The sequence below is a fragment of the Oncorhynchus mykiss genome, unplaced genomic scaffold, assembly GCF_013265735.2.
Source record: "Oncorhynchus mykiss isolate Arlee unplaced genomic scaffold, USDA_OmykA_1.1 un_scaffold_844, whole genome shotgun sequence".
In the NCBI taxonomy this organism is placed as follows: domain Eukaryota; kingdom Metazoa; phylum Chordata; class Actinopteri; order Salmoniformes; family Salmonidae; genus Oncorhynchus; species Oncorhynchus mykiss.
In genome coordinates, this window is record NW_023494291.1 from 16,312 (window position 1) to 36,313 (window position 20,002).

The 20,002-nt window shown below is 46.6% G+C and overlaps 1 protein-coding gene across 1 annotated transcript in view; it reads right to left on the bottom strand.

The window, feature by feature from the left end:
* Positions 1–18,604, bottom strand: part of LOC110499805 (plexin-A4) — a gene marked incomplete at both ends in the record, with an annotated part of 34,181 nt that extends 15,577 nt beyond the window's left edge. The window contains 4 exons of the mRNA XM_036974716.1: positions 8,184–8,298; positions 9,104–9,203; positions 12,932–13,085; positions 18,481–18,604. Coding sequence (XP_036830611.1) covers positions 8,184–8,298; positions 9,104–9,203; positions 12,932–13,085; positions 18,481–18,604 — 493 coding nt within the window. The remainder of the gene's footprint in view (positions 1–8,183; positions 8,299–9,103; positions 9,204–12,931; positions 13,086–18,480) is intronic.
* Between the last annotated feature and the right edge of the window lie 1,398 nt (positions 18,605–20,002).

Consider the following 20,002-nt stretch of genomic DNA (forward strand, 5'->3'; position numbering starts at 1 on the left):
ACAAATCACACCTCACCACAAATCACAGTAACCGCTGCCTTAGAATACTATTACAAGTGATAAACGTCACTAATCACAGGCATACAACGTCTCTGGCATCATCTGTCAATCTGACAAGAGCAATGCCCATGACAGACTTAGAATTTTAGATTTCACTCTGTGCTCAGCCCCCCCCCCCCCCCCAACCCGCCTTTCAAGAACACCATCCACATATTCCACTTACAGCTTCACTCTATAGTACCTACACACACACACATACTGTCACGACTCCCACCGGCGGTGGCTCCCCTGCCTGTTTGGGCAGCGCTCGGTGGTCGTCGTCGCCTGTCTACTAGCTGCCACCGATCCTTTTTTCCTTTTCTGTTCGTTTGGTCTTATTAGTTGCACCTGTCTCTTATTTTGTTTCTTGATTCATGTCTATTTAAGCCTGTTAGGCCCGCCTATTGTTGTGCGGGATTGTTTTATGTTAGTCAGGGTGTGTGTGTTTGTGTTCCTGTCCGTTTGTGCCCTGTGTTGGGTCGGACTATTTTTCTGTCTATTTATCGCCTGTTGTTTTGGCCGTTTGGGAATCCAAATAAAGACGATTTCCCCAGTATCCTCTGCTCTCTGCCCTCTGCCCTCTGCTCTCTGCTCTCTGCCCTCTGCTCTCTGCCCTCTGCCCTCTGCTCTCTGCCCTCTGCCCTCTGCTCTCTGCTCTCTGCCCTCTGCTCTCTGCCCTCTGCCCTCTGCTCTCTGCCCTCTGCCCTCTGCTCTCTGCCCTCTGCCCTCTGCTCTCTGCCCTCTGCCATCTGCTCTATGCCCTCTGCCCTCTGCTCTCTGCCCTCTGCCCTCTGCTCTCTGCTCTCTGCCCTCTGCTCTCTGCTCTCTGCCCTCTGCCCTCTGCCCTCTGCCCTCTGCCCTCTGCCCTCTGCCCTCTGCCCTCTGCCCTCTTCTCTCTGCCCTCTGCCCTCTGCCCTCTGCCCTCTGCTCTCTGCCCTCTGCCATCTGCTCTCTGCCCTCTGCCCTCTGCTCTCTGCCCTCTGCCCTCTGCTCTCTGCCCTCTGCCATCTGCTCTCTGCCCTCTGCCATCTGCTCTATGCCCCCTGCCCTCTGCTCTCTGCCCTCTGCTCTCTGCTCTCTGCTCTCTGCTCTCTGCCCTCTGCCCTCTGCTCTCTGCCCTCTGCCCTCTGCCCTCTGCCCTCTGCCCTCTGCCCTCTGCCCTCTGCCCTCTTCTCTCTGCCCTCTGCCCTCTGCCCTCTGCCCTCTGCCCTCTGCCCTCTGCCCTCTGCCCTCTGCCCTCTGCCATCTGCTCTCTGCCCTCTGCCCTCTGCTCTCTGCCCTCTGCCCTCTGCTCTCTGCCCTCTGCCATCTGCTCTCTGCCCTCTGCCATCTGCTCTATGCCCTCTGCCCTCTGCTCTCTGCCCTCTGCCCTCTGCTCTCTGCTCTCTGCCCTCTGCTCTCTGCCCTCTGCCCTCTGCTCTCTGCCCTCTGCCCTCTGCCCTCTGCCCTCTGCCCTCTGCCCTCTTCTCTCTGCCCTCTGCCCTCCGCCCAATGCTCTCTGCACTCACCACTCCAGGCGATTGTGACACATACTTAACCACTACAGCGGTGACGTCATCGCTGCAATCACCCCCCCACTCCTCTTGTTTCTCTCTGAGGGTCCGGCCTGGTGTGACCCCCCCCCCCCCAGTAAATCCCCCTGGAGTGAGCATGTCATCACCTCAATAACCCCCCCAACACCAACACCCATCACTCAAGGTGTACTCGAGGCCAAGTGCCTCTCAGTGGGCTTGATGACACCTGTCATATATCCCGGCTTGGATCCCAGCCTCAGATTTATAACGCCATTAAGCTGATATAATGTGTACGTGTTTATTCCCCCCTCCCCCGCTCCCAGTGATAAATAATGATGAGGACAAAAATAAACTGCCCCCCACCCTCTCCTTTGCTTGTCTCCCACACTTACAGCGACTCACACACACACACACACACACACACACACACACACACACACACACACACACACACACAAGCGAGCACAGGAAGACAGACAGATACATATACACTGGCACACACACACATACACACACACACACACACACACACACACAAGCGAGCACAGGAAGACAGACAGATACATATACACACACACACTGCTTTGCGTGTGGGTGTTCCCAGGCCCCTCCTATATCCTCTCCTGCCACCCTGGCTGTGTGATGTGTTGAGAGATGCTCAGTAGGCAGCTGCTGGCAGCTTTCTGTGGAGAGTGACTGACTCCAAGCAGAACAACAGAATAACTGAAGGGGCTCTTAATATGGAGTCTTCAGAGACGCCATTCTGTTCTGCAAGAGCTGTTTTTGTCAGGACAGGCTATTAAGACCTTGCAGAGGAAGGAAGGAGAGGGAGAGAAAGACCAGAAATTAACCTTTCTATTGTTGATCACCTAGCCTCACCCCTCAGCCAATCACTGAAGAGGATCAGAGAGGAGGAAGGGGGGTGGCACTTCAAGGTACATCACTCTGCCTTGGGTACAGAGGAGACTGAATGCCCCCTTCACCTAGTCTCTCGCTCTCTCTCTCTCTCTCTCTCACACACACACACACACACACACATACACACACACACACACACACACACACACACACACGGTGACTTTCCCATCAATCAATCAGTCACTCCCTGCCATAGCTACATTTCCCACCGAACAGCAGGGCACCTGGGAAGCAATGCTCTCTTCTTATGAAGACACTGTGTTGTCATCACACTGTATCTCAGTGTTCAGTAAAAATCCTCTCTGTCATTCTCTCGCTCTCTACCTTCTCTCTGTCTCTCTCCCCCTCTTTCCTCCCTCTCTCTACTGAGAGATTTCTAATCCCTGGGACCCACTTAGGATGGATAATTAGCAGCATGGGTGAGTTGTAGAGGATAGAGAGAGAGAGAAAATGACAGAGGGAGAGAGCAGGACACAGAGTGGGAAAAGGTGTGGAGTAGAATGTGGAAACTATTGGCAGAGGCTGCAGTGATCTGGCAGAGACAGAGAGAAAAAGTGACACAGCGAGGGGTGAGAGAGAAAAGAATGAGAGAGAGAGAGAGAGAGAGAGAGAGAGAGAGAGAGAGAGAGAGAGAGAGAGAGAGAGAGAGAGAGAGATTGTGTGTGTGTGTGTGTGTGTGTGTGTGTGTGTGTGTGTGTGTGTGTGTGTGTGTGTGGAGGTGAGGAGAATCTTTAGCTCCCTGTCAGACTGAGACACACAGACCTGGTGGGCGATTAGCCAGGCCTCCCTCCAACAGGCTTTTGTTTTATCCTCCACCTCACAGCCCTGTGCAAAGACTCTCTCTCTCTCTCTCTCTCTCTCTCTCTGTATCTCTCTCTCTCTCTCTGTCTCTCTATCTATCTCTCTCTCTCACTGTCTCTCTCTCTCCCTCTCTCTCGTTCTCCCCCTTCCTCCGTCCCTCTCCCCTCCCTCCCTTCCTCACACTCCCATCATTCTTCTCCAACTCCCTCCCTCCCTCCCTCACACTCCAACCATTCTTCTCCATCTCTGTCCCTGGCTCTCTCTAGGTGTCTCCATCTCCCTCACCCTCCCTCCTCCCTCCCTTACACTCCGATCGCTCTTCTCCATCTCTCTCCCTGGCTTTTTCTGTGCCTCCCTCCCACCCCGGGCTCTTTCTAGGTGTCTCCCTCCCTCCCTCTCTCTCCCTGGCTCTGTCTCTGTTCGTTCTGTAGCCAAGTCTCTGTTTCAGTGCTATTTGATACTATTTTGATGCCTATTCTCCCTGCCATTCATCCTGACAATATCGGTCAGTCCCCTTGTTCTTTTGTTTGAGCTTTTAGTATTTAACATGTGTTAATATCCCCACGCCACTTTTAGTATTTAACATGTGTTAATATCCCCACGTCACTTTTAGTATTTAACATGTGTTAATATCCCCACGTCACTTTTAGTATTTAACATGTGTTAATATCCCCACGTCACTTTTAGTATTTAACATGTGTTAATATCCCCACGTCACTTTTAGTATTTAACATGTGTTAATATCCCCACGTCACTTTTAGTATTTAACATGTGTTAATATCCCCACGTCACTTTTAGTATTTAACATGTGTTAATATCCCCACGTCACTTTTAGTATTTAACATGTGTTAATATCCCCACGTCACTTTTAGTATTTAACATGTGTTAATATCCCCACGTCACTTTTAGTATTTAACATGTGTTAATATCCCCACGTCACTTTTAGTATTTAACATGTGTTAATATCCCCACGTCACTTTTAGTATTTAACATGTGTTAATATCCCCACGTCACTTTTAGTATTTAACATGTGTTAATATCCCCACGCCACTTTTAGTATTTAACATGTGTTAATAACCCCACGTCACTTTTAGTATTTAACATGTGTTAATATCCCCACGTCACTTTTAGTATTTAACATGTGTTAATATCCCCACTTCACTTTTAGTATTTAACATGTGTTAATATCCCCACGTCACTTTTAGTATTTAACATGTGTTAATATCCCCACGTCACTTTTAGTATTTAACATGTGTTAATATCCCCACGTCACTTTTAGTATTTAACATGTGTTAATATCCCCACGTCACTTTTAGTATTTAACATGTGTTAATATCCCCACGTCACTTTTAGTATTTAACATGTGTTAATATCCCCACGTCACTTTTAGTATTTAACATGTGTTAATATCCCCACGTCACTTTTAGTATTTAACATGTGTTAATATCCCCACGTCACTTTTAGTATTTAACATGTGTTAATATCCCCACGTCACTTTTAGTATTTAACATGTGTTAATATCCCCACGTCACTTTTAGTATTTAACATGTGTTAATATCCCCACGTCACTTTTAGTATTTAACATGTGTTAATATCCCCACGTCACTTTTAGTATTTAACATGTGTTAATATCCCCACGTCACTTTTAGTATTTAACATGTGTTAATATCCCCACGTCACTTTTAGTATTTAACATGTGTTAATATCCCCACGCCACTTTTAGTATTTAACATGTGTTAATATCCCCACGTCACTTTTAGTATTTAACATGTGTTAATATCCCCACGTCACTTTTAGTATTTAACATGTGTTAATATCCCCACGCCACTTTTAGTATTTAACATGTGTTAATATCCCCACGTCACTTTTAGTATTTAACATGTGTTAATATCCCCACGTCACTTTTAGTATTTAACATGTGTTAATATCCCCACGTCACTTTTAGTATTTAACATGTGTTAATATCCCCACGTCACTTTTAACATGTGTTAATATCCCCACGTCACTTTTAGTATTTAACATGTGTTAATATTCCCACGTCACTTTTAGTATTTAACATGTGTTAATATCCCCACGTCACTTTTAGTATTTAACATGTGTTAATATCCCCACGTCACTTTTAGTATTTAACATGTGTTAATATCCCCACGCCACTTTTAGTATTTAACATGTGTTAATATCCCCACGTCACTTTTAGTATTTAACATGTGTTAATATCCCCACGTCACTTTTAGTATTTAACATGTGTTAATATCCCCACGTCACTTTTAGTATTTAACATGTGTTAATATCCCCACGTCACTTTTAGTATTTAACATGTGTTAATATCCCCACGTCACTTTTAGTATTTAACATGTGTTAATATCCCCACGTCACTTTTAGTATTTAACATGTGTTAATATCCCCACGTCACTTTTAGTATTTAACATGTGTTAATATCCCCACGTCACTTTTAGTATTTAACATGTGTTAATATCCCCACGTCACTTTTAGTATTTAACATGTGTTAATATCCCCACGTCACTTTTAGTATTTAACATGTGTTAATATCCCCACGTCACTTTTAGTATTTAACATGTGTTAATATCCCCACGTCACTTTTAGTATTTAACATGTGTTAATATCCCCACGTCACTTTTAGTATTTAACATGTGTTAATATCCCCACGTCACTTTTAGTATTTAACATGTGTTAATATCCCCACGTCACTTTTAGTATTTAACATGTGTTAATATCCCCACTTCACTTTTAACATGGGTTATTTTTTGACATTGACATGGTTGTGGTCTGGTTACAGTTGGGACTGCCAATGCCGTTGGAACGAGTGCCAATTACATGAACATCTCTTAATAGTTCCATCCAATTCATCAGATAGATGCTGACAAACTCCTGCTCTGATCCAGCTCGTTAGGGGCCCGTTTGGCCAGGAAATCAACCTGGAGGGCTTTGATAGGTTTTAATATCATGAACACATATTTCATGGGTTTCCATGTCCCCCAGGGAGGTAGTGGGTAGAGGGTCCTCTGATGTGAAGGCATGTATGGTGTTGTAGCACGACGCCACAGGCAGACAGGGGGAAGACAGGAGGGATGGAGGGAGAAAAGGATTTGATGCCCCCCTCGTCCACCTCAGACAACCCCAGAAGACATACAGTAGATAAAATGGCCCAATGTTGGGAAAATAAAGCTTTTGTGAATCTGAATATACACTAGCAGCTATGGATTCACACAAATAGTGTTTATTCACATAACAAACGACATATCTGGGAGCGGGGAGCGTGTTCATGCTTTAGATGAGTGAGTTTTTACGTGGGGCTGTCTGTGGCCATTTTGGATTGACTTTGTTTTCCATGTCAACAACATGAGCTGAAAAACGGAGTTCGCCGGGCAATGCAACATCACGTTATAGTCTGAGCAGCTCCTGCCTGGCCACTCCCATCGGTTACCCAATGACAACAAAGCCCGGCGTGGCCTCCGGCCTAGCTAGCTTTAGTGATTCATCTTTGTGCATACTAACAGGGGGCTCAGTCAGCGGGAGGCCTCACGTCGCTCATTACAAAACATCAGCGGATTACCCAGATCGACTCCCTGAAATCCCTTCATTGGAATAATATAGTGAAATGCATCTATCCCAGGGTCGCCGCGAGGGGCCATCCCACTTGTCTGAGCAAAGTTGACATGTCATTGTCTTCGGCTTGGAGTGGTGGAGGGTTGGGGGAGTGTGTGTGTGCATGTGTGTGTGCGTGTACGTTTATGTGTCTATGTGCGAGTGCACCCGCGCATGCGAGGCAAATCCATTAATTCGCAGTGACGTTGAACGTAGCGACAATCCCCGACCCCCAATCCCGAGGTTAATTAAATCCAAATTAAGCTCGTTAGGCGGACAGAAACACCTGCTTTTTAAAACAACAGTCAAACAAAAACATGTTGGGGAGAGATGTCATTAACGTGCTAATGCTAAATCCCCCCAGCTTTATTTGGGAGCTGGGGTTTTTGTCAGTCAACACAATGAGAAGAATCCTACTATTATCCCTGGGTCAATATTGACCACCAACACAAGTGTTAATTGGATCCTGAAACGCCAAGCTAAGTCTCACCTACTCTCGGAGCAGTTCAAAGAGATAATGAATATCTAATTATTATTTTTTTATTCCAGCTACGTTTATACACGTTGCATGTGCTTGAATCGCTCGGGCAGAGATGGTGTTCTAATGTGGGATTCTAAATCATGGAGCATAAAACTCATCAAAAGAGGAAAACCCTCCCTGAGCTTGTTCCTGCTTGTCGTGGAGCGCCTGGCAACAGACATCAAGACAGGGATCTTCATCATGGATGCCCTGAGGGCCAGATTAACTACACAGTTCCTCCCCATGCTGCCCTACTGCCATCACACACACACCCTCAAGGCCGGTGTGGTGCCAGGGAGAGAATCCAGGTCTGTTGTGTAGCTCATCAAGCTACACAGTAAAGATGTCTAATTACAGTGAGTCCTGCTTCAAAGGGAAAAGGCCAGTGCCAATACTATTGATAATTCACATGAAATAAGCTGTCATTGGGAATAGGGCTGGGAAAAGGAAATGTTTCATTTTTATTAGATTTGGTGGGTCTGTAATCATCTTGTTGGGCGTGGAGGATAAGCATAGGAAGCCTGAGCCAGATATATCAGATTAAGTATGGTACTGTAGCTGACTCCTTTGCCTTATGTGATGCAGGATATACAGTAAGTATGACCCTATCATAAAAACTGTATGTTTTCTGGTTTATAATGATATGATCACTCACAGACTGTATTATTAAAGATATTCACAAGTGAACCAATGAGGACGCTACATCCTGAATCTCAATAGCCAATGAGACCATAATAATCATAATCAACTCATGTTTACACTTGACCCTTGACCTCTGAAATTACCTCTGGCTTCTTGACTCGTCCCTCCTGGAAGGAGCAGGTGCGTGGGTCGTGGGTGCAGTCATGTCTGTATTTACACCAGTGGCACTGGTAGGGGCTTCTCACACATGACAAACACCTGAGAGAGGAGAAGGAGAGAGTAGAAGGAGAGAGGAGTATGAGAGAGGAGAGAGGGGAAGGAGAGAGGAGAAGGAGGAAGTGAGAGGAGGAGAGAGGAGAAGAAGTAGGAGAGAGGAGAAGGAGAGAGGAGAGAGGAGAAAGAGAGAGGAGAAGAAGTAGGAGAGAGGAGAAGGAGAGAGGAGAGAGGAGAAAGAGAGAGGAGAAGAAGTAGGAGAGAGGAGAAGGAGAGAGGAGAGGCGTAGGAGAGAGGAGTGGGAGAGAGGAGAGAGGAGAGAGGAGTAGGAGAGAGGAGAGAGGAGAAGGAGAGAGGCGAGAGGCGAGAAAAAGGATGAGGAAAGAAGAGTAGGAGAGAGAGAGGAGAAGAAATAGGGGAGAGGAGAGAGGAGTTGGAGAGAGGGGAGATCAGAGAGGAGAGAGTAGGATAGAGGAGTAGGAGAAGGAGAGAGGAGAGAGGAAAAAGGAATAGGAGAGAGGAGACAGGAGAGAGGAGAAGGAGAAAGGAGAATAATAAGGAGAAAGGAGTAGGATAAAGGAGAGAGGAGAGAGTAGAAGGAGAGAGGAGAGAGGAGAAGGAGAGTGAAGAACAGGAGAGAGGAGAGAGAGTGAGGAACAGGAGAAAGGAGAGAGAGTGAGGAACAGGAGAGAGGAGAGAGACTATGACATTACTTTAATATTCTTTAGTTATGGGTATCAAACATCAATGATATGTTACAGTTTATAATTACATTTTCAACACTTCCTTTAAAAAAAATGTAATAAGCGTGTAATTCTGACTGTAATTGAGACTAGACATGTAGACTTACGACTTGTGGACGCTGCAGTTGTAGAAGACAAAGCTGGTGTTGGCGAAGACCAGGCCTGTCTCCTTGGACTTGAGGTAGAGCTGAACTATCTGGTGATCAGCTGGAGGGAGGGAGGGAGCATACAGAGAAAAACACTATGAGCAGGGTTGGACCACACCAACATATTAGATCACCTGGGATGTATTCACTAGCAAACAAACAGAACCAAACGGAACATAACGGGGAGAGACCTATCTGAATTTGTTGTACAGAAACTCTTGTTTTTGTTGTGAAATGTTTTCCGTTGCAAAACGTTTTTTTAACTGTTTGCAAAGGTGTGCACTAATGATTACACCCCAGCGCACCTCAACCAATGGGAGGGGCTGACTGATTTTATGTCTATATCTACTATATCAGAGATGTACTGACTCTAGGATCTCTAGTCTGAATTATATATCTACTATATCAGAGATATACTGACTCTAGGATCTCTAGGTTACTGGAGGGGTCTACAGAGACAGTCTGTCTGCTCCTGTCCTTCTGTCTGGTTTCCTAATGAAGGACTGTGTGTTAATGGAGGTGTCTACAGAGACAGTCTGTCTGCTCCTGTCCTTCTGTCTGGCTTCCTAATGAAGGACTGTGTGTTAATGGAGGTGTCTACAGAGACAGTCTGTCTGCTCCTGTCCTTCTGTCTGGCTTCCTTATGAAGGACTGTGTGTTAATGGAGGTGTCTACAGAGACAGTCTGTCTGCTCCTGTCCTTCTGTCTGGTTTCCTAATGAAGGACTGTGTGTTAATGGAGGTGTCTACAGAGACAGTCTGTCTGCTCCTGTCCTTCTGTCTGGCTTCCTAATGAAGGACTGTGTGTTAATGGAGGTGTCTACAGAGACAGTCTGTCTGCTCCTGTCCTTCTGTCTGGTTTCCTAATGAAGGACTGTGTGTTAATGGAGGTGTCTACAGAGACAGTCTGTCTGCTCCTGTCCTTCTGTCTGGCTTCCTAATGAAGGACTGACTCCATGTTTAATTCAACAGGCCGACATAGACATCTCCTCCCCCAAAGACAGGAAGAGAAAATTGTCGTCTCCCTCCCTCTCTCTGTCACTCTTGTCTTCTTTTACCCTTCTTCGCTGCCTCTCTCTGTCGCTCCGGTCTTCGTCTCCGTTCCCTCTCTCTTCTCTCTGTCACTCCCGCTCTCTCCCTTTCCCTCTTTCCCCTTTGTGTTGCTCCTGTCTTCCTATCCCTCCTCTCTCTCTCCCCTCTCTCTCTCTTGCTCGCTCTCTCTCTAACAAAAGGGGTGAATCGTTCATCAATCACGGTAAAGTGTGGCTGACAATGAATCTGTCCTAATTAGAGCACCTAAATGTTACCTTGATGTCTGCTAGGCTGCTATCACTAGCTCACTACCCCCTCCCTGCAGGGCCCCTCGGCCTCTCTCTCTCTGACACTGCCTGAACAAGATGGCTGCCTAATGAGGCACTCCATCCCTATCCATTAGTGTGGTGTTTCCTAAAGGACAAAATACACAGACGTGTGTGTGTGTGTGTGTGTGTGTGTGTGTGTGTGTGTGTGTGTGTGTGTGTGTGTGTGTGGTGTGTGTGTGTGTGTGTGTGTGTGTGTGTGTGTGTGTGTGTGTGTGTGTGTGTGTGTGTGTGTGTGTGTGTGTGTGTGTGTGTGTGTGTGTGTGTGTGTGTGTGTGTGTGTGCGTGCGTGCGTGTGTAAGAGGTGGTGTGGTAATTAGTAACCTTGCATGAAGACTTGTGTCAGCTCCTCGACCTAACGCCTTTAGCTCAGCAGCCTAACACAGTCTTGCTCCATACAGCCAAGTCAGGTTTAATCTCAGACAGTCACATACATGGTAACATGTTACTGCGGCATCAACAGCTTTGCATGATGTTCATTTGGCATAACACTGAACATGTTCCTAATTCCCTTAAGTACCCTTTACTCTATCAGTTATACATCTGTGCATATGTTGTGTGTGTGTGTGTGTGTGTGTGTGTGTGTGTGTGTGTGTGTGTGCAACAGGATGTGTGTGTATGTCAGTGTGTGTGAAGGTTAGGTGAAGGTATTGTGTATCAGTAGGTGAGTGGGTGTGTCTGTTTCGTGTGTGTGTGTGTGTAATTTAGTCCGGGTTTGGTGTGAAGGTGTAATAGCCCATGTACTCTGTAAGTGCCCCCTCCCCCGTACTGTAGGTGTCCCCCCCTCTGTACTGTAAGCAGGGGTTTAGTGTGTGTTAGGCCTCAGTGGGTCCCTCAGCCCTGTAATTTCATGGTGGCCTGCTTGCCCCGCTCCCAATACTTATAGGTGTTATTATTCATGCCAGGCTGTACACAATCCCACCGTTGGGCTCTCACCCATCCGAGGCCACTGCCAAAAAGCCAGTCATCTGCTAATTTAGCTAGTGTATGGTTAGCCTAGATGAGTCCCAAATGGCACCCTATTCCCTATGTAGTGCACTACTTTTGACCAGGCTCTGGCCAAAAGCACTACATAGAGAAACGGGTGGCATTTGGGACGCAAACTCAACATCAACAATAACAATGAAAGTGTCCATGTGAATGGTCTTTCTCTCTCTTCTAAGGCCTTTAGTCCTTCCCACCTTTACATTAGGTTAGATTTCTCTCCAGCTCCTGTTCATTCACTATGAAGACTGATGTAGAGAAAACTATTTCAAAGACATTCGCTAAATGCGGTAAACAAATAAACATCTGCAGAGTATTTATAGGAGGAACAATTCAGGGGTTTTCTTCCTCTTTTCTCTTTAGCAGGATTAGCGTTGTGCCACCGTGAACCAACAGCTAGCGTTAGTGCTCCCTTACTACTTTTGAGGAGGCGTTAGCTTAGCCAACGTGAAGCAGCAGCTAGCGTTAGTGCTCCCTTACTACTTTTGAGGAGGCGTTAGCTTAGCCAACGTGAAGCAGCAGCTAGCGTTAGTGCTCCCTTACTACTTTTGAGGAGGCGTTAGCGTAGCCAACGTGAAGCAGCAGCTAGCGTTAGTGCTCCCTTACTACTTTTGAGGAGGCGTTAGCGTAGCCAACGTGAAGCAGCAGCTAGTGTTAGTGCTCCCTTACTACTTTTGAGGAGGCGTTAGCGTAGCCAACGTGAAGCAGCAGCTAGCGTTAGCACTCCCCTGCTTCTTTTGAGGCGCGGCAGCGTCTTCATTATCTCCACATGGAGACGTCTGGGTATTATGAAAGATTACCAGTCCTCCAGGCAGCTGCCCAGATGTGTGCACTTTTCAATTATACCTGGGTTAACCAACCACGTCGAGGAGGAGAGAAGCGAGGGATGAGAGAGGGACAAGAAAGCTTAGCTCGGAGAATGAATGCTGTCAAAAGCGTTTTCTGGCAGCGGGATTCATTTTTAACCGCTCCTCCCCTTCACTTTGCCTTCGAAATGAGTCCCGGAGAGGTGGAGTGATCTGCCCGCGCTCAGGGCTGTTGGGGTCCCACATGTCTCTGTCAGCATACCTCCTCGGTGAGAGAGTAAATAAATAAACGCTCTGTAATGACAGTTGATTGGGTGACTAAACACGTTCTAGGGCGCAGCTCCGAGGGCTTCCTGGCTACGATGGGTAACAGGGAACGTAAGCCCTCGTAACCCCAGACCACACGAAGACCCAAATGAGACGCAAATCAGTTCCCACATTTAGCAGGTCCCTGGCTTAATGAGTTAGTGTTTTGGCTTCATACTTAAACTAGTTAGTGTTTTGGCTTCATCAGTAACACCTCCAGAAGCGTCAATACACTCATGTAAACCACGTAAAAAAAATAAAAATAATAACATACTCAAAAGCAAAACCGAGCTCTTTGATTGGTCTGTAATCAGTCAGGTATCTCATGCTACAGACCTTTGTCTACGATAATGCGAGGCACCTCCTTCTCGGCAGGCGAGCTGCACCTGATGCGGTTCCCCTCCACCAGACCGTCCATCTCAGCCAGGTCCTCAAAGGTACAGTTGACCCCTGCAGACAACTCTGGGACGTTATGGGCCTCCAGGATCAGCTGTGGAGAGAAGACAGAGGGGGGGTTACATATGGCATCGGGGAGAAGAGCGGAGTAGAGGGAGGGGGTGGAACGGTCCTGTGTGGCTCAGTCAGTAGAGCATGGCGCTTTCAACGCCAGGGATGTGGGTTTGATTCCCACGGGGGATCAGTAGGAAAATATATGCACTCACTACTGTAAGTATCTCTGGATGAGAGCGTCTGCTAAATGACTCAAATGGCGTGAGAATTGGGAGATATTCCATTAGTAGAATTGGGAGATATTCCATTAGTAGAATTGGGAGATATTCCATTAGTAGAATTGGGAGATATTCCATAACTGAGTAGCAGTTCACCCTACATCACATCACACATCAGTATAGGCTCTGGTGTCCCAAATAGCACCCTGATCCCTATGTAGAGCACTACTGTTGATCAGGTGGCCCATATGGCTTGGTTCAAAAGCAGTGTACTATATAGGAAAAAGGCTGGCATTTGGGACTCAGCCTATATTAGCACATCACAACAGAAACATCAACATGACAGGATGTCTTCAGAGAGGCAGGAAGTCTTTCCTGTCCAGAGGACCATCTACGGCTCTCGCTGACTCACCCATCCATCAACTCATTCTGACATGAATACCTTTTCAATGGACATGAGAGAGAAAGAGAGAGAGCGTGAAGGAGAGGGAGAGAGAGTGAAAGAGAGAAAGTGAAGGAGAGGGAGAGAGAGTGAAGGAGAGAGAGGGAAGGAGAGGGAGAAAGAGTGAAAGAGAGAAAGTGAAAGTGAAGGAGAGGGAGAGAGAGTGAAAGATGGAGAGAGTGAAGGAGAGGGAGAGAGAGAGTGAAAGAGAAAGTGAAGGAGAGGGAGAGAGAGTGAAGGAGAGAGAGAGTGAAAGAGAGAACGTGAAGGAGAGGGAGAGCGAGTGAAGGAGAGGTAGAGAGAGTGAAGAAGAGGGAGAGAGATAGAAACAAAAAGACAAGGAGAGAAGAAGACAGCAGGACATGTTTGTTGAGCATCAGCTCTGTGTTTTACAAAGGCTGCTGGCGATTCTTTGACTGTTTGTCATCTGGTGAACAGTTGGAGGCCAATGCCCTCCTTGCTCTGTCCCCCTGGGCTACCCACCATGCCCTGCGGCAGGCCGCGCCAATTTCACATCCCACTTCTACGAGTACATGTCCCTGAGAGAGAGGGAGGGAGGGGGGAAGGAGGGAGGGAGGGGATGAGCTAGGTGGAAAGGGAGAGGAGGAAGGTGAGAGGAAATTAGGTATGGGGGGGGGCAGAAATGAAGGGAAGAAAGAGGCAGGATGAGAAAAGGAAGGAGAGAAAGAAAGAAACAGTGAAACAAGTATGCAAGCAGGCAGGAGGGAGGGAGGGAATGAGGAAGAGAAGGATGTAGATTCCTGTTGTTGATAGTGCTGAGTAAACTGCTCTCCTCTCTAAAGAGCAGAGGATGAGTGGGGGGGGACTTGACGAGTAGAAAAATAGTCCTTGAACAAGTCAGAAAGGGGGAGAAAAATATGAATGGGGTCAAGACCAAAATATAAATATTGAGGTGACAAATAGAGGAGGCCTTGCATCCATTCTGCTGTTGGCCGCAGCACATTTCTAATACGGTGCCAGAGAAGCTCCTGTACGATGTGAGACGGGCTGACCTGCACTGTTTTTATATTGCTGTTTAGTGTTTAATGAAAAGTCTGTCGCTGGGCACCGTACAGATACAGGAGCTTCCCTATTACTGTAGAGGAGCCACACGCAGCCAGGGTCGGAGACACAGCCCTCTTCCCACTTCATTTCTTTCTCCTTTTAAGGAGCAATGTGGCGCAAGTTTTCTTCAATTACATTTGGAGCAGTCGCGGCCCTAACCCGAGCCGCCCGGGCCTAAACATGGAGTAGGAAAATAAGCTGTGTTCCGTGTCAATTGAATCACACACACACACATGGAGAGAAATAGGTTCTCGCGCCTCTCCTTAATAATACACTGCGTCACGCGTGGAGGCTATGATGTGATAGATCGTATTGGCTTGGGTTGCCATAGTGACATAAAGAGGAGGATGTTGATCTGGGGGTGGTTCATTTAGATGCATACTGTACATGCCTCCTTGATTCGTATCACATGTGGCAGATTATGACAGCTGAATATATGATGCATTATACTGTAATAACACATGGTATGACACATCTTATGACTGTCATCCACTGAAAACAGAGTGTGAGATTCCACATGCCTTTTGGATTCCTATTACAATGTGTGAATACATCTATTGTTACAAGCTGTGAGCATATTTGAATTCTCATTGTAGTGAGAGACAAGCAGCCTGGTGACAAGTCATTATCTTCTCTTCTCTGTCTGGAGGCATGTGAATACAGACCTACAGCAATATACTTGTAATAACACTAACAGTAGAGTCCAGACCTCCTCTGTGAAGCTATTAGAATTGTGTTTTATCTCAACAGGGAGCGATCTGGTCAGTTTACTAGCACCTGCTCTAGGAAGTCTTTATAGGATGGCTGTTATATCTACAGACAACAGCCCCAGAGACACTCCAAAAACAAACGCAAGAGGAAAAGCTAATGGGCAAATAAAGAAGAAAAACATATCAATGCTTTTATGAGAGAGAAACTCCTCTGTAGAGGGCTCCAGCTTATCTTTTTAAACTGATATTTAATAACTAAAAGGTCAAGGACTGGCCCTGCCTGCCCGCACAGTCTCACCAATCAATTGGATGGGAGATCTGTTGCATAGAGAAAGGTTAAACACTCTCAGAACGCCAAGGCAGAGTGTGTGTGTGTGTGTGTGTGTGTACACACACTCTCGCTCTCCATGATTATTATTATTATTACACCCATGGAGCTGAATGTACAGACAGGACCCTGAGAGTAGTATCTATACATGACCTTACCCTTCCTGATTTACGTTTATATACTTGGCCAGCAGAGATTAAAAGCAATCTCATATCCCCATTACGTATAAAATGGGATTGAAATGACACCGTAGATCGTTGGTATTCAAAGTTGGGGGGGGAACTGCAGTGGGGTCGCAAAATAAATATCTATTTTTTGGGTGTGGGGGGCACAGATTAATGAGATCATTTGAAAAATTCAATTTATTTGATTAAGACATGAAAATGTAATGAATTGAAGTTACTTGTGGGTGTAAAAATCTAATTTAAGGTTGTGTCATTATTTTGGGGTGGGGTCATGATAAATTATCACAAAAATAATGGGGTCCCCAGAAATTCCGACGGATGAAATGGGATCCCAGCTGAAAAAGTCTGAATACCACTGTCATAGATGGACAGGTGGATGCAGTGTGTTGCATTTACTGGTGTACTGATCTACAGTCTAGTCCTACAGAACACACACATCCAGCCAAGCATTTACTGTTCTACAGTCTAGTCCTACAGAACACACACATCCAGCCAAGCATTTACTGTTCTACAGTCTAGTCCTACAGAACACACACATCCAGCCAAGCATTTACTGGTGTACTGTTCTACAGTCTAGTCCTACAGAACACACACATCCAGCCAAGCATTTACTGTTCTACAGTCTAGTCCTACAGAACACACACATCCAGCCAAGCATTTACTGGTGTACTGTTCTACAGTCTAGTCCTACAGAACACACACATCCAGCCAAGCACGTGAAAATGGAATTTAGTTCCAAGCATGAACATAGCTAAAGAGACCTGGTGGACATTATTCTGCCGTCACCAGTGTCTGCCGTCTGCCGTTTCCCCTATCCGCCAAAAACACCAGTCCACTTCTTATTCACCATAAACCGTTGGTGGTGTGATTCTACAGAGAGGGTTTGGCTAGTGTCCTGGGGAGTGTTGTGTACTGTGTATCTGATTGGCGCCTGGTGGGTGGCGCCAGGATTACACAGGGAGAAAGAGGGAAAGGCTGTGGCCTGCTTTGATGGGTTTACTGACACGACACAACACAGGTGGAGAGAGGAGAGAGTACACACACACGCACACACACGCACACACAGCGTCCCTCAAAGGAGCTGCCCAGATCAGCAAGACTCATACAGTCATACAGTGACCTTAGACAGCAGAGGTGTTAAGACATCAGACTGACCAATAGACACCTCTAGTGTGGAGGGAGAGGTGTTAAGACAGCAGACTGACCAGTAGACACCTCTAGTGTGGAGGGAGAGGTGTTAAGACAGCAGACTGACCAGTAGACACCTCTAGTGTGGAGGGAGAGGTGTTAAGACAGCAGACTGACCAGTAGACACCTCTAGTGTGGAGGGAGAGGTGTTAAGACAGCAGACTGACCAGTAGACACCTCTAGTGTGGAGGGAGAGGTGTTAAGACAGCAGACTGACCAGTAGACACCTCTAGTGTGGAGGGAGAGGTGTTTAGTGCCAGCAACACAACACAATCCCAGCTGATTCCATACACAATATCAGATCAGCTGGTAGGGTATGCTGTATCTCTATATAATACCCACCCAGTGGGCAAAACAGAGTGAAATTATGTCATTATTATAACCAGTGTTATGTTCACTACGATGTCATTGAAAATCTCCCTCTAGGGAGGTTTTCAGTAGCCTCGTACGAACCATCCTGATCTTGCGAGCTTCCATTCTGTTCCAGTGAAGCGAGACCAGGATGGTACGTACGAGGCCAGGTTTTTAGTGCCAGCAAAACAGCATCACCCGAGTGATTCCATGAACAATATCAGAGCAGCAGCTACACAGCGTCTATATAACCCCCAGTATCACTGATCATTACGCAGAAGTCTGTGGAAGCCTGGAAGCCAACGATAATAACGCGTTGTCTAGATAGACAGAGACAGAACACAGCTGCAATATACAGATTATTAGATGATGGCTAGGTGGCATGAGGTAATGCTAGGGGAAACCCTGGCCTTGATGGACAGATCTGTAAGGACCTGTGACATGTGAGGGGATAATTACGTTATGGCCATTGGCTAAAGATGATTCCCCAGGCTTAACCGTGTTAGTGAGGCACAACATCAATACCTTCAACTATGACATGGTTCATTGGACCACTAAAATGGTTGGGCGTCTCCTGTTTTTTTCCTAATCTGATTTTTCCGATGTGACCGCTCATTCAGTCATCGGATGCAATACCAGATGATGGTATATTGTATACTGATAGGGTTTCTGGTCACCATAGTAACTGTAAGCCTACTAAAATGCAATAATATCGGTCATTGTGCCAGACACTTCTTTTTCATTTTAGACTGGTCAGGTTCAGTGGGGCACGAAATGAGAGAAAACATTTCCAAACGGAGGAGGCGCTATCTGAAGATGTCCAATAAGAATGGCAATATTACATTTTTCCGTCTCAAAAGGTTTTCTGTTTCCGTGCCTAGTGGACAGGCCCCAGGAGGAAGCAGTGTTCTGAACACACTTTGACCGTGCGAAGTGGTCACCACTCACCGTGACGCTGAACTGGGACACGGAGATGTTGCTGGGGTGGACGCTGAGGCGGACGCACTGCTTGATGTCCCAGGCGAACCGCCGGGGCTCGGCCGAGCGCTCGCAGTTCTCCTTCCTGGTGCACCTGTGGGAACACAAAGTAACAGAGGGGGAGGTTATTCACCGTAACACCCGTCGCAGCCTTCAGTCAACCCCGTTGGAGCCTCGTTCACATGGCTTGTCCCACCTGCTGAGCGCCTGGGAAACCAGAAGAATGTTAGTTACCTGTGTGAAAGAAGTGGAAATACCTGGGGTGATATTAATACGGAGACATTCATCATATTTCTACCAGAGCTTTATCCACGGATACTCACCATTCACTGTGACTGGACAACCCTAAAACAATGGCCGCCTCTATTTGTGAAAGTGGAGCTGCTCTGTTGGGAGAAGGGGGACAGGCTCTGTCTTTGTGAGGCCATCTTAATGAGGGCCATTCATGGGCAGTGCCAAGTGCAGGTGGGAGGCGGGGATGGGGAGCAAGGGATGGATTACCCCCCTCTTAATCCAGGGCCAGGTGGTCTAATCCATTCCCATTATATTATGTGGGTTGGTAAATAGACTTAACTCCCTCTTTCTCTCTGCTTTTGTCCCTGGGAGAATTGTGTAGTTCACGTTTCCACACACTAGTATCTGTTGACAGTGGGCCGCTGCCTCTGGTTTACATTCCCAAAGCCACAGCATTACTAAGAACATCTAAACGGCTGTATTATTTCAGCAGCAGGTATAGGGAACGCCTCTAACTCCCATGAGACAGTCACATAGATATTCACACAGAGAGGCTGGGAACATTGGCAAACCTGGGTAAAGAGTACAGACACCTGGGTAAAGTAGAAAGTAAAGAAAGTATGGATATACTCTCACAAAACTTTATATCAACTACCAAAAGACCATTGCACTGTACCTACCACTCCGCGGCCCGACGCTCCACTATAACCCCTAACCTCCTCCTCCATTAAATCCCCGTAAAACCTATTCAGTTTAATCCTCGTTGATTTAAACAAAGTTCTCAAGCAATTAACAGCAAATCCCACAGAGAGCCAAAGTCCTCAGAGAGAATGATAGAAGGGACTTCTGGGAGGCTGGATGACGGCTGAGATACAGTAATACCTTCCGCAGTAGAAGCTTTTCATCGGGGGGATGAGATGTGTCTGCATTGTGAAGTTTTAAGCGACCTAGCGTGGAGAAAAGAAGCCGGCAGACAGAATGGAAGAAGAAGAAGTAATCTGCTTCGGAGTGAAAGAAGAGAGAGAGAAGAGAGAACAGAAGAGAGGAGATTTAGGGAAGGCAACAATCATTCAGAGGCTTTTCAATAGTCTTTTTCTCAGCTCCTCCGCTAAGCAGGTCTGAGAAGGCTTTAACCAGAGAGCTTCCCTTTGTGTTCTGCATCAGGCCTCCTGTTCCCCATTGTACTGCTGATTTAATAAACCCCACAGTACACAAAACCCCAGAGAGAATACAGTTATACACTCCTACACACACACCT